The following is a 15,833-nucleotide window of genomic DNA, read 5'->3' on the forward strand; positions in this document are numbered from 1 at the left end:
TATATAGATATAGATATATAGATATATATATAATGTTCAAACCACATTTTGACATGATCATTACATTCAAACTTAGCATAGTAACATCGTTTCTTGCTACATACATACATAGAGGTTTTATACAATGTTCTCGATAAAATAAAACTTTGCTCCACCTTTCAGCTGGGCCTATATTGTGATGGCTAGCTGCATTGTACAATACTGAGACACTGGAGGGGTGGGGCCAAGCTTGACAGCTATAGGAAAAGTCAAGACTTACATATAGTTTCTGCTACCTCTATGTATCATGAAATGCCAAGATTGAATAGTCCAGGCTTCAGACACTTTTATTTAAAATATGACTCCATATAAAACCCCTATATGCTTAGTGCAGACATGGGAAATGATTAGAGCCTTTGTTAGTTTTTTTTTGCTCTACATTACACTTTATTATTAGAACAGTTGAGGAGGGTTTCTCTTGTCTGTCCTGTATTGTTGCTGTCCGTGAACTCACTGGTGATATTTTCTTAGTTCTTGTTGTGTAACAAGGACAGGAAGTGAAGAGAGGGAAAAAGATATCAGTCAAAACCCAAAAGAAACTCTAACTGTTCCTACTCTTTCTGAAAATAGGTTTTTCCAATACTTACTGTATATAGTTACTTTGTGGCATGCTAGCTGTCTGGGTCAACCCTAGGCTGATGCACTGTGATTACATATACTTACCCATTTTACAGTGCCAAAATGTTATAAGAATATATATTTTGTTGAATTCTGTATTAAACATGGTGACATCACACGTGTATGCTGCACACATTTATGCAGCATACACGTAGATACATTTTTGGGTGCTGTATACGGTTAATTCTGAAACTTCTTGTGATCATAGGTTACAGTTGGGGCCTGCTGGGAAGCAATAAAAGCAAGAACAATTGTGTTGTTATCTCTCTGATAAATGTATAGTCACAGAGAGATAAAATTTTACATATGGCATGAGTAGCAATGAACATGCACAGTCTAAACTCATTGAATTGAGTGGAGTGTTTATCATTTTTCTGCGTAGGGTTTGTAGTCTATGTTAGAATATTTGAAAATGCTATAGATGCAAAATCTGTCTGTCTATAGGCAGCCTTAATCAAAGTCTAATTGGTCCTTTCAGATGCTGGGTGTAACTATTTTAGTTGCAAGAGATTTTGATATGTGCTGAAAGTAACTAGGCTTAAAGTGACACTAAATTCAGGAGTTACATCTTAAAAATACTATTAACAAACATGTAACTTATTTGTGTATCACTCAGCTGTAGGTCCTCAAATCATCTCTGAATTGGTGCTGACACTGTCCTTCCTTCTGGGGGGTGGCTACTTTTCTTCCCCATGATGGTCCCCATTGTAAAGTAACCACCGATCCAAGCTCGCTCCTGTGATGGACTACAATCTCATGTTTAGTTTACTAATTTGTATTGAAGTTATAGTCTATCACAGGAGTGAGCTTGGAGCGGTGACTATTTAACAACACACACAGAGACCATGGGGAACAAAAGTAGCCCCCCTCCTGAAGGAAGGACAGTGTCAGCACCAATTAAGAGATGATTTGAACATACATTTTTGTTAATAGATAAGGTACATGAATGCATTTTTAAGATTTATCTCCTGAGTTTAGTGTCACTTTAAATAAAACTAGTAATGCTAGAAATATGTAGGCTGCCATTGTTGACTTCTCTCTGAAAAAGATACTTAGTTGGCTGGGATGCCTATTCTTTAGTTGTTACACGTTCAAGATACATTTTTGTTAATAGAGTACTTGAATGCATTTTTAAGTTTCAGCTCGAGTTTAGTGTCACTTTAATATTTATTGATTTGCCTATACTATAGTAATGGCTGCAAATAATAAACAATGGGTAAAGTAATTTTAGCTTCGGTTCAGTAGCCAGCCAGTGAAAACAAAATTGTCAAGTCATGTTGTGGCAGAATGTGGATGATCTGGCCTCGTTCTCTATGTGCTGGCAGAAGTGCTGTCATGTGGGAAATCTCTGTGAAGACCTTTGTATCTAATAAATGAAAAGAGCCAACACTTGCTTCAATCTCTTTAGTGCTGGCGTGGCGTGTCATACATTATGTTGTAGTCACTACAGCATAAAGCCATTAAGCATGAAGAGGTCCGTTAGGGACAAGGGGAAACGGTCTGTTTTTAGTAACATTAACAAATTGTTTCTGAGCCCTACATTGTGAAGCACTGACATGTACAAAGCAATTTTTTTACGTGTATGTTTCCAGAGATCACACAAATAAACAGAATTGTATTATGCAGGTATACAGCAACTGAAGCTTTACAACATTCATTTAAACATGTCATAGAGCACAGGGCCATCTTTAATATTGATTGAACCCTGGACAAACATTTTCTTTCCCCCCACCTGCCATGCCCCCACCATGCAATTTTGCCCATACATACGTCCATACGGCAGGGGCAGAGCAACGTAATGTGATGCCGAACAGAATGGTGCCGCGTGTGCATCTCTTGCGGGCTCAAGGTACATCTGCTTTGGGCACGACAACAATGACTGGGCCTAGGGCAACTGCCCCTTTTTTCCCTGCATTAAAGACATCCCTGATAGAGCAACTTCAAGCATCATCTAAATTTCATCCATGGATTTCAGACAGTTAGATATATGCAAAATATAAATACATATATAAGAGCTGTTTTACTTGAAAAAGATGTATATCTCTGTCCATAGTTTTTTTAGGATTTATGCAGCCCTGCCAGGCATCCATCCTGGAGACGTGACTTTCTCTACTGCAATACAACTGGGTTTTGTCCCGGGCTCCAGCCTGAAGGAGAAGCAGCAGCAATAAGCTCATCTCTTTATTATCCTGCTTTCTCCTGTTGTCATGTTCTTTGTTAGCACATGAGCACTGCAGCACAAGTAATTGACTCCTTGTGCTGCTTCTCCCTCTCCCAGTCTGAGCTCTGTTGTATAGGGGATGGCAAGAGGCTGATACCTTCCATGTACTGTCAGGGCAAGGAGCCGAAATTGGAGACGCTAAGAACGTTGCCTACAAATACTTTGTAGTGTTCCAAAAAAAGCAGGTTACTGGCAATAGGGCATAATTTGGCAGTGGGCAGATGATAAAATCTGACTGGCTGCAATAGACTGCTGCACTTTTACACATGAAAAGTAAGAAAAAACTGTGCCCCCTCTATCATGATACCAAATAACAGATTCCCCTTGGTACATGACCAGGCAACTATGAAGATCAACACTATCTGGACCTCTGCATATAACATGCTACCTTTATTGAAGCAATACAATTATTATTATTATCATCATTACACAGGATTTATATAGCGGCAACAGTTTGTGCAGCGCTTTACAATATAAGGAAGACATTACAGTCACAATACAATTCATCTTCCATGGTTTTATGAAATTTCTATAAAGAAGACATTGTATGTACATTTTTACAGAGATTGGAGATCATTATGTTACATCATCATTACTTTCCATGCTTGAGAAGAGAGTTCTCTGAGAGGTTTAAAATGTCAGTGAACCTAACACTAACCATGACAGTGTGCGATTTGGGTGGACCGATCCTATCAATAAGCCCCATAAATTTTAACTCAGTTCCTAAGGAATAAGGCATATGGTGCCCGCTTTTAGTGTGATGACAGATGCTGAGAAAAATAACAGTTGAGGCGCACATTTACAGCATAGTGATATTTCAGTTCTGCCTTCTTCAATCAGACAATCTCTTCTAGATCATAATCGCTGTAGCTGCTGAAACTCTAAGTCATCCTCTTAAAAAACACTTATCAGTGGAGAGCATCATTGGCTCTACTAATATGTTACCTACCCCACAGAAGGACGAGGTATCTGAGTGGGATAAAATATAGCACAGCCGTTAGGACACACAAGGCGATAATTGCCAGCCAGGTTAGGAATGGGACCGTCCAGTTGAATGTGCTGCATGGAAAAAATGACATGAGTCACAGACCTAATCCTCTCATATATCTAATGAAAGACATAACAAATAAAGTGTGCAGGGCTAAACGAGACAGGCAGACATATTACTCTTCTTTGCTTACTGCTAGATGTGCACAAGAGGAAATGCCAAGATAAATGATGCCAAATAAATCGTACAGCAACAACATTAGAGACAATGGCTCCTATTAATCACTCTTCAATATCCAATAACTCACTTACTAGAAATAATACAAGAACTGAGAATATTGACCAACGGCTCTTCATCATGAGTGATAACACTTTGTAAAATGTCTTCATGCATCAGGGGAATGGATCTAACCATTTAATCAGACGTACTGTTATAAAATACTGTGACACAGCTCATATAGGGTAGCTAAAGGGGTACTGCTGCAAATGTTATGTACAGCAGGATAACACTCTGTATTGGACATGTGTACAAACAAGGGAACAGATGACAATTCAATTTCGTTTTTTAAACCATGTTTGTCAATGCATCTATGAGCAATTTAGCAACAAACAGAACAGCGTGCAAAAGGGGGTGCTTTATAGCCAGAGGCTGGTGAACACACTTTGATACCAAAAATTAGGGATGCACAGATACCAAGTATGTTACTTGGTACAAGTACATGTACAAAAGTTAGGAGACAACTGTCCTTTTTTAGGAGCATTGGCTACTGGGCTCCTGGGATTAATTCATCCATGTTTTAATGTATGCTATATATACACTGTGTGTATATTTATATATATTTCCTGACACCCACATGGACGCATATAAATTAGCTGGGGGCGAGCCATGCCCCATTCGTATGCTGCCATGTTTTGGCATCAGGAAAGGAACATTACCGATAGCTAAGTACACAATTTTCCATTATATGGCTAAAAATATTGACACCCCTGCATTTCTGTCAGATAATGCACCAAAAATGGACTGGAGAAAATTATTGGCACCCTCAATTAATATTTGGTAGCACAGCCCTTGGAAAAAATAACTGAAATCAATGACTTCCTGTAACCACCAATGAGTTTCTTACACCTCTCTACAGGAATTTTGGACCGCTCTTCTTTCACCAACTGCTCCAGGTCTCTCTGATTGGAAGGGTTCCTTTTCCCAACTGCTGTTTTTTGATCTCCCCACAGGTGCTCTATGGGATTTAGATCTGGACTCATTGCTGGCCAGTCCAGTACTCTCCAGCGCTTTGTCTGAAACCATTTCTGGGTGCTTTTTGCTGTGTGCTTTGGGTCATTGTCCTGCTGTAAGACCCATGACCTCTGACGGAGACCCAACTTTCTGACACTGGGCCCTACATTGCACCCCAGAATTCTTGCGTAGTCTTCAGATTTCATAATGCCAAGCGCACAGTCAAGACATCCAGTGCCTGAAGCATTAAAGCAACCCCAAAACATCAGTGAACCTCCACCATGTTTGACTGTAGGGACTGTTTTTTTTCTTTATAGACCTCATTTCTTTTTCGGAAAACAGTAGAATGATGGACTTTACCAAAAAGCTGTAATTTTGTTCCGTCTGTCCACAACACATTCTCCCAAAAGGATTTTGGCTTCCTCAGGTAAGTTTTGGCAAACTCCAATCGTTTTTTTTTAATGTTTCTGTGTCAGCAGTGGGGTCCTCCTGGGTCTCCTACCATAGCGTCCCTTTTCATTCAGATGGCCGACGTATAGTGCTAGCTGACACAGTTGTACCCTGTACCTGAAGGTCAGCTTGAATTTGTTTGGAAGTTGATTGAGGGACTTTATCCACCATTCGAACAAGCCTTAGTTGCAATCTTTGATCAATGTCCAGGGAGATTAGCTACAGTGCCATGGGCTGTAAACTTCTTGACAATGTTGCGCACAGTGGACACAAAAACATTCACATCTCTGGAGATGGACTTGTAACCTTGAGATTGTCCGTGCTTTTCAACAAAAACTTGGAATGCAATTATTTCTTGCAATTTGGAGAAGGTGCCAATAATTTTGTCCAGTCCATTTTTTGGAGTTTTGCATGAAATGTGTCAGATTTGGCTTTTTTTTTTCTCTCTACTTTTTTGTGTCATACTAATACAAACAAAAGAGATAAACATGAGAATGCCTAAACATTTGTAATTGCAACAATTTTCTGCACAAAGTGGTGCATTATCAGTGGTGAAATACAGAGCTGCCAATATTTTTGGCCATGATTGTATATATATAATTTGCAGGCAGTCCCACTTTAAGTCCCAAATCTGCTGCAGCTATTATGAGAAGATCATCCCTACTTGTTGGATATATAGTCTATTATATGATGTAGAGAATGGCACAGGCGGAGTGTGAATAGCCAAGGTGTTTAGTAACACTGCAATATTTTCAAGTGGGTGGGAGCAGAGGTAAAAGCTATACAAAACTATAAGTGATCTAGCTGCAGGATTCTTTATATCCCTCCAGCAGTTAGCAGTTACAATAAACCTGACAATCTAACAATAGCAGGAAATGCCACAAACCTGGACACTTTAAACACAGCATATAATAAAAAATGCATAAATGTACCCTTTAAAGAAAAATATTGTACATATGAGTAGATCCATAGATATAAGCTGCTCAATCTATAAATAAAATTTGAGCTTACCATGCTCCCTATGCTGTTTTAAATGCTCAGGGTTGTGAAAGGCTTAGTAGTGGTGTAGGATGAGATCCTGCAGGCTACTTAAAGCCAACATTTTAGCTTTGCTTATAGTGTGTCGGATTTGCATTGCTCTCTGTGCCCACAATGCAGAGAGGTCTTCTCATTTCCTGTTCTGTCTTACATCTTTCACATTCACAGAAAGTGAGGGAAAATCTCCACAACAGGATTGCAGACAGCAATAAAAAATTAACACAGGTTCTAACCCTTCCCCACTCCATCCAAAGCTACAGCTGGACTTTATCTCCAGGAAGCCCTGTTTATATAAAACAGCAACACAACATTTATTTGACATTCCACCTTACCAGTTTATTAATATTGCAGGTTTGCCTGGCTCAGATGTTTTGGTCAGGCTCAAAACATGGGCTGGCATGCTTTTTTTACTGAGCTGCATTTTTGCCTTAGTCCACCATTGGTCTCAATAAACTTACTTTCATCCCAGAGACCAACTGCACACAGCGTATTGAAAGGCCGGGACATTGAAAATTGCTCAGGCAGGTAAGGATTGGTAGCAAAGTAAACATAATTTTGAAAGTGTGCAAAAAAAACTCTGTTGCTGCCCTGTCTAATACCCAGCACACCTTATATGTCATGGGAACAAAGAATAACTTACTTTGCAAGTAATTCGACTTCCAAAATTCATCAGCTGCAAGTGTTTAAAGTCCTAACAAGTTATGCTGATATGTCATGGCTCCTTTGTACCACGTGTATTGCACATTGTGAATATGGAGCTGTTATTTCCACTACGCAAATGTCATGGGATTCACCTTAAGGTCAGGGCCTAGAGAAATGTAACTGAACTCCAGCAAGGTCAGGGCCTAGAGAAATGTAGCTGAACTCCAGCAAGGTCAGGGCCTAGAGAAATTTAGCTGAATTCCAGCTTTATGATAAAATCTCTCACAGAGCTTTTGGTGGCGATGAGGCCTTTATAGATAAAGTTCACTAACTGGGACTCAGTAACCCAAAAGAACATATTGTAAGTGTTCTTCGGTATCTGTTTGCTTTTTACATCCTAAGATTTTACAACATGTTTCTCTCTGTCTTTTTACCGCCTGCCTACTTGGATTAAATTAGTCATTTTTAAAGTGATCCAGGGTACAATAACATAGTGAAGCTGTATTGGATATGGTCTTTCTATGACAATTTATACTGACATATAGGTACTCACTTTTTAATCCTCTCACCCATAGAAGCCACTTCTTCAAGCACATTCTGCACACTGACGCAGACCTCCTGAATGGCATATAGTTTATTCATGAATCCTTTCTTCTCACTGTCCTAGAAAAAAGTGCCAAATAGAGAATGTTTATCAAATACACATTTTCTAGCCAGCTAGGATTCAATTAGCAAGGAAGCTTTGGAACATTAAAGTCTGGATCTTCCAGGTATCTAGAGCAAAAAAGCCTTACAAGTTACAGTTAACTGTGGTATCTGCCTGTGGTAGCTGGCAGTGAAGTCAACAGGATTTCTGCACACTAGAGGGCAACAGTATGTGACGACACAGTCTGGTTGTCCTCTGACATCCATTGCAGCATACCTAAGGATTAATGTTTGGCTTAGTCTGTGGAGGAGGTATCCCCCGAAGATACTTCCTCAATGGAAAACATTAGTGATTGTACATGGTCTTCAGATCTTTTTACATTGATAAATGACAAGCAGGATTGTCCATGGCTACCTCATCTGTCATCTAATCTCATGACTATGTATGTCATGTACCTTAAGTTACACTGCCTATGACTATTTTTGTTTTTAACACACACTCCTGTGTGTTGACACTGCTCACTCCTCCTGTCAGCATGTTTCTATGTATACAGGTCACCTCTCTTAGCCAGCTGTGAGTGTTGCTGTAGAGCAGATTGCAAGAGGCTAAAATCAAGTCAAATTCAGGTACTTTCACGAGTTACATTTAGTGATTTTTTTAATAGAAACATAACTGCATCCATTAGCATTATTTAATGTGCTCCAAGAGTTTATTCATATAAAGAGTTTAAAAGTATATTGATATTGACTTTTTGACAGTTTACAATATATGTTATATTGTATCTAGAGGTGCACCGAAATAGAAATTTAAAAACCGAAACAAAACCGAAATAAAAAAAATTGTCAGTCCGAAACCGATACCGAAAATGTTTTTATTTAAATTTTTAAAACTTTTTAAAATATTTTATTTATTTTTTTATAAACTTTTACATTTTTTTATATTTATTTATTCATTTTTTATTAAATATTTCTATTTTTTACTTTACTTTTAGGTGCTTCGGGGAAATATTAGAGGTCTAAACAGATCCCTGATATTTTCCTTTTAAAATAGAAAAAGAGATTGAGGACACAGAGTCCTCAATCTCTTTTTCTGTATCCCCTGTTATCAATGAACAGGAATCCTCTATGAATGTTCCTGTTTATTGATAACATGAGGACATGGTATGTTTACTATAACCACAATCATGAATGAACAGGAGTGGATATAGATCACTCATATTTCATCCATTCATTCATAATTGAGGCTATAGTCCACATACCATATCCTCAATTATCTACAAACACTCAGCAATCACTCATCACTGAGTGTTTGTAGCCTGCTCTCCTCTCTGACACATGCTGTCACAGGAGGCTGAGTGAGTGGTGCGAGAGGAGAGCCCAGCCTCTTGTGACAGCGCTGTCTCCGCCCCCACACCGATCTGCCGCACTGTGATAGGCGACAGAGTGGTGTGGGAGGAGGGAAACCGGCCGCTGACAGCGCTCTCCTCACGCAGCGCTCGGCCAGCTGTCACTTTCTCTCCTCCCCGCTGGGACACAGAGCAGCGCCCATCGGGGAGGAGAGAAACCTGGGATGTGCCGATGTATCAGCAGGAAAATGGCAAGTCTGTATGCTACATTGGCTATTTAGGATTTATAATGCGGGTCGTGGATCCCTGATTCACGGGGGTTGGTTTACTTATGGCAAATAGGCTGTTCACTTTGCAGGGGAAATTTCCCGCAGCATAGTGAATGTGGTGAAAATTCATTTTTCATAGAATACCGAATCAACATGCTGAAAATAATGTTATCGTTTGTTTACTGCTTAACTCCAAATGTTCCAGGTGCAAGTCCTTCTTTCTACATTAACATAAACTATTCCTACCAAATACTATTGGCTATTTAGGATTTATAATTGGATCCCTGAGTCACGGGGGTTGGTTTACTTATGGCAAATTGGCTGTTCAATTTGCAGGGGAAATTTCCTGCAGCTTAGTGAATGTGGTGAAAGTTCATTTTTCGTAGAATACCCAATCAACATGCTGAAAATAATGTTATCGTTTGTTTACTGCTTAACTACAAATGTTCCTGGTGCAATATTCCTATGGAGGGACATGGAACTGAGACTGACCTATTTCTTTTTAAAGAGGGCTAAGATTTTAAAGTGGGCAAGGCCTCCCAGACCGACACATTATGATAAAGCAACTGCCCTCAGTAGAATAGTTATGTGGAATACAGGGGTAAGGCAGAAACTGTGGGTTCCTTTAGAAAAAAACACTAGAAGGCAGGAATCGGGCCAATGCACCATGGCTTCCTAAACCATACGGTGGACTGGTAGACATATCATCCATCCTAACATTTAACACATTAGAGATCTGGGACACCCTGAATAAAGAAGGTAAATGGGGGGGGGGTGCTTCCATCACCCTTTGTGACCTCTGGGAAGTTCCCCATGTTTATTCCAGTGAAATATCTAGCATTCTTCAATAAATGGGGAGAAAGACAAGAGATATAATGCTTCAAATTTTAAGTGCATGAAATAAAGTCACTTTCTTAATTTAGAGAAGGATAGGGAACATCCCCTTCAGATGTCTAAAAACATATACAGCTGTCCAACTTTCTTCATGGTTCAGGGAACAAAATCAGACCTCTGAAAGACTTAATTGCATTTGAATCCATATGTACACTCCAAGACACATTCATCAGATCTTTATCCCCTTAAAGATCTCCTGAAAACTAATCACCGGGCTACCTATACCATGTTTAGGATTGGGAAAGAAAGTTAGGACAAGTCCTGGATGCAGAAAACATGCTATTAATTGCTTTCCAAATTGTATCAAGTACTGGGTAGGCTTTCTACTGTATAATGTACCCCAATGTCTCAACAGATTGTTGGAGGACCTGTGGCCACAAAGGGACATACATGTCCTATAATTAGACCTTTTGTGACAATCGGTGAGACAGATTATCCAAGAAGTCACTCACCAACATGTGCCCTCTAGCTGTGCTATTCAACTATAACCTTAACTCTTTAGGATGCTTAATTTTTGGTTGGTAGAAACTTTTGTCATACTTCCTGAAAACCTGAAAATAAGTATTTTATAACAAAATGTGTTGAACAGTAATGTAAAAAAAAGGATGATGACTGAAATATTTTCTGTTTTCTTATGTTCAGTCCCGTGTTATGAAAAGAGGTGGAGTAAAACTGACAGGAGCAATCAACTAATATAAACAGAATGAAACAAAACCTTTTTATCACAACTGGATACACAAATATCAAGGGATTTATGTATCAAATGTAAAGGAAAAGAACTATGGGGCAATTGGGAACACCAGCTGTACAATAAAAAAACAAGGTTAAGGTGGATATTTTGTATTTTTTTTCATAATGCCCATTTAAATATTTTCTGTACTTCATAATAAGGATCTGAATATTGGTCTATCAGATTCTGGGCCCCCCAACTATAAGTTTGACATTGCTTGCTCAAAATGTATTTTTCAATAGATCTAACAATAAAATAATCAGAGGGGCTGAGAAATATAATTAAGGGACCAAACCAAATGCCCAGAATCCTAAAGAATCTATTGTCTAGCCATGACAGAACACTAATTTTTTTCTAATAAATGTTTATTAGGTTTCACATTACTTGCTCAGTTAATATATATAACTGAGCAATCAACATAAGAGGTCTTACTGAAAAGGTGTGTGCATAAATCACAAAAACAACAACTTGTTTCCAATACAAAAATACAAGGAATATTCACAGGTTTACAAGATGCAACAGTACCAAACCACATAGTTAGGATAAGGTGACCGATCCTAAATCCCAGGATATCTGGACACCAGAAGACAGCTCAAAAATGGGGGACCCACATTAACCTGACATTTAGAAACTGTGGTAAAGGGAAGCAGGGGGAAAGATGGGAAGACAAATGAAAGTTGGGGAAGGAAGGAAGCATTATGGCCTTCCTGGGCACTTGGATAGCATTCTGAATGGTGTAGGGTGTCCTTTTGAAAATTGGGGGGAGAAAGCAATCTATCCAAGGGGTACATATGGCATAGCACTTGCCCATCTTGATGAGCTGTGATCTTCTCAAAGACCATGGTATGTGACATATTATAAACCTTTTGCCCTTTTTAAAAGGAAGCAATCTCAACATAACAACCAAAAAATGAGTAATAATTCTAGGCCCATTAATCACTGTTAGCACTAAACTGATGAGCGGTAAAAGCATTTAAAGTGTTCGCTATGGGAAATTTTGGGTATTGAAGTTTTTTGCGGCTTCACGGGCGAACGGAATTTTGAGGCTTGAAATGTTTGGTATCTATTTACCCGACGTGACCCCGTCTTTTATATTTTACCAAAAAATTGGGTAATATATTATGTTTCTGTGGACTAAATTCTAATTTAGTTTATTTTATCCTAAAAATATTGGTTTGATAAACATTTGCGTAAATACCGTGCAACATAAAACATTGCAACTAGCATTTTTTTATTCTACAGGGCCTCTGCTTTTAAAACATATATCATTGTTTGGGGGTTTGCAGCTGTTTTCTAGCTAAAAAATTATATTTTATAATGTGTGCGCAAATAGTAAGAAAATGCCCCAGACAACAAGTGGATAAAAAGTCCCCCGCCCCTCATACACACACACAAACGTGTGTCGGGTGTGCCTACGTGTGTGTAATACCTCTGCAACGCACGCCTAGGATCACAACTGCGGAGTAACGTAGTTAACGGTTTAGTCAGTGAGCGGTCTCTATCATACTCTTTCAGCAACTTAGAGATGTGTATGAGACCGGTAACATCATGTAACCGTGGTGGAATAATTGGTTAAGCAGGATCACTGTGACACCTTTGAAGTGTCTGACACAACTTTAGTAGGAGCCCCAAGAGGCCAGTTGAGGATCATTAAGGCAAGGGGGTGAGTATGGTACCTCACTATGATTGGAGTACGCAACTTCCTACAGTATGCCCAGACACAACACAATTGATATGGAGAGTCACAGGTAAGTAAATACAGTTCTGGTTTGTCACAGGTGTGGGAAAAGATACCACAAGCGAAATAGGGATAAAAGCAATAGTTCCTCCAGTAAGGCAAGACAATTCCCTGACACATAATGTAGTAGTGATATAGCAATTAGCCAGAGGTACTTGCGGTTGTGGTGGCCTCAACAGATCTGTATAGCAGAGGGTAGTAGCTGTGAAGCAGAGCTGTGCCGCTATCACCCCAGGTACTTGCCGTTCCGGGCAGGAGGCAATGTTAGGTAGGTTCTCCAGTACTTCCACTGCAGTTGCCAGAGAAGTGGTGACAGTCTGGGAAAAGCCTGGTCCCTTGTACGGACTGCGGATGCAGAGAGTGAATCTTCAGCTTTCACTGTCACAAACAGTAGGACGCCGAAGATTCGTCTGGCCGCGGCTTAAGGAGGCTTGTGCACGTGTGCAGGAGGAAGGAGCTAGGGTACATCGTGTGCGTGCACGGCCCCCTGATCGCGGTCCCGGAACGATAGGCGGTAAGTCTCTTACAGTGTGAAAATGACCATTGCACCGCACATATTACATATCACAACGAACATTGGAGTGTGAACAATAATTGTAGGGTTATCAATCACTGAAAACACTAAACGGATGAGCGGTAAAAGCTTTTAAAGCGTTGCCAATAGCCAATTTTGAGTATGGTAGTTTTTTGTGATTTCGCTGGTGCATGCAATTTCAAAGCTTGACATGTTTGGTGTCTATTTACCCGACATGACCCCGTCTTTTTTTATTTTTACCAAAAAGTTGGGTAATAATAATAATGTTTTTTTAACATAGGAAAACAGGGTTTTTTTTCTTTAAAATTTGCGGTATTTTTTCTATTATATAGTAAATAATAAACCCCCCAGTGGGGGGGGTTTCAGTACAGCGTTCAGTACAGCGTTGCAGGACGGAATAAATGTCAGTCAAAGTACCGCAGCGCTGGATACTGAAAAATGGCCTGGCCAGGAAGGGGGTTTAACACCCTGGTCTTCAAATGGGTAAAGGATATTTAAACCCTCCAGCTTTTTTGCATATATCTACTGCTAGCAAGCAGTAGATATATGCAAAAAGTAAAAAAAAAGAAAAAATGCTCAAACAGCAGTTTAGACTGACCTGTGTTCCGTGCGCGGTCCCTTGCCCAAAATGAGACATTTCTCGAGCGTCCGCAAAGGATCGCGCGCATGCGCAGTTCTCATTTTCGTCCGGAACGCGACGAGGGATGCAAGGTAAGTCTATGGATGCGTGCACCCGCAGGCAGACACCGCTGGATCGGAGGGACAGAGCAGTCAGTGCTGGATCGGAGAGCCGCCGCACCCCTGGAGAGAAGGCTTAAAACATCAGGAAAGAAGAGGATGATCGGAAAAAGAGACATCATTTAAGGTAAGTGCTAAGATTAACATTCACCTTCCCAACTTCCCTTTGGGAAGCATAAAAAATAGTAGTCTGGAGAGGTCATCCCATCCAAACAGCTAAATCTCAAAGGTGGAGAGAACACAAGAAATATAAACTGTGTCTCAAAACTGAACTAGAATCAGTTACCTCTTTCTACCTACAGCCTCAAACCACTGACTGGACAATAGAGGAGCTATAGCATATTGATGAGGTTGTGAAGTCATCACTCTTCTCTCTCCTAATTTCAGTATGCACTAAAGCAGAACCCGGTTGGCTTCTACTGCTGCCCCTGCAGTCTTGCTGTGGAAAGGATTACAGAAGGCTAATCTTAAAGGAGAACTATGAGATGAGTGATTTCCACTCACCTCATAGTTCTAGCCGACCTGTAACAATGAGACTGTCACAGGTCGGCTCAGTAGATCGGGAGGTGAGCGAACACATACCGGGTTCGCTCACCTCTCGATCCTGTCACGGCTCTCTGCCGTGACAGGGGATGGGGCTGGACTCTCCCCGCTCCGATCTGCCAGCGATGACTGGCGAAACGGACGGGGGAGGGGGCGGGTACAGCTGGCTCTGCCTCTAGATAGGCAGAGCCAGCTGTCACTCACGCAGCTGGGCGGATCCTGTCATCTACGTCGGGATCCGCTCCGGCTGCGGCGTCTCAGTATACTGCGAGCTGTAGCGGTATAAGATTTAAGATTAAGATTAGCCTTCTAAGTGTATACTGAGCTTAGGGTAATGGGAGGACGCTAGTTTGTGTCCTCCCGTTACCCTAAGGAGAACTATGGGGAAAAACACTGACCCCCATAGTTCTCCTTTTAAGGCAAATGTACTTACACTAGGTGCATTTAAATATAAATTTAATTATGTATTAATTCAAATCTAAATGTAGTTATTGGTGCTTTTTATATCTGCTTGGAGTACGTATTTAATTGCATTATACCCAAAGGTCAGTTTGTGTCACTGACACACAGCTACAGATTTGTGCCACAAATCACAATGTTGCTTCTGCTACAGATCCACGTCTTTATGGAATATTACTCTTAATTCAAAAACACCCTACAAAAATAAATAATGGATTGCTTGCTTAACAAAATCACTATATTATTTATTTTTAGTTAGTTCTTTACTATATCTCCAACTTTTTGTAAATTATAAAAACATTAAATCACAAAAGGCATATGTATAAATTACCAGATATACATATTGACTTTTTGTAGGTGCGTTTTATGCTTTGGTTAAGTCAGGTTTCCTGTCAGCTGAGCAGCAGCTTTAAAAATGTTTTTTTTTAAACTGTCAGCTAATAAAACCCCCTGGAGTCTAAATAGAGATGTTTTCTTCCACGTATGCTAAGCATGAGTGATCAGCAAAAAGTCGTCTGGTTTACTACATTGTTTCACAGGCTCTGCACTGACTTAATCCACTCTGCAGAACATCTCCTTCTAAACAAAAACTCACTAGTCCATAAGAAATAGGTATCTATAATATCTCCAGAACAGATGAAGCCAGGAATCTAAAATGATGTATTGATTCCCTTGTTCCTTGCAATATATCTAATGGGTTTTTTTCCCAC

General features: G+C 39.9%; 1 protein-coding gene across 2 annotated transcripts in view; it reads right to left on the reverse strand.

Moving 5' to 3' along the window:
* Positions 1-15,833, reverse strand: part of MCTP1 (multiple C2 and transmembrane domain containing 1) — a 339,981-nt gene that overhangs the window by 1,754 nt on the left and 322,394 nt on the right. For both annotated transcript variants that reach the window (XM_018560532.1, XM_018560531.1), the window contains 2 exons: positions 7,780-7,889; positions 3,828-3,937 (listed from right to left, as the gene is read on the reverse strand). In XM_018560532.1, the coding sequence (XP_018416034.1) occupies positions 3,828-3,937; positions 7,780-7,889 (220 nt within the window). The remainder of the gene's footprint in view (positions 1-3,827; positions 3,938-7,779; positions 7,890-15,833) is intronic.

Source organism: Nanorana parkeri, unplaced genomic scaffold (assembly GCF_000935625.1).
Source record: "Nanorana parkeri isolate BGI_ZX_2015 unplaced genomic scaffold, ASM93562v1 scaffold462, whole genome shotgun sequence".
Taxonomy (NCBI): Eukaryota; Metazoa; Chordata; class Amphibia; order Anura; family Dicroglossidae; genus Nanorana; species Nanorana parkeri.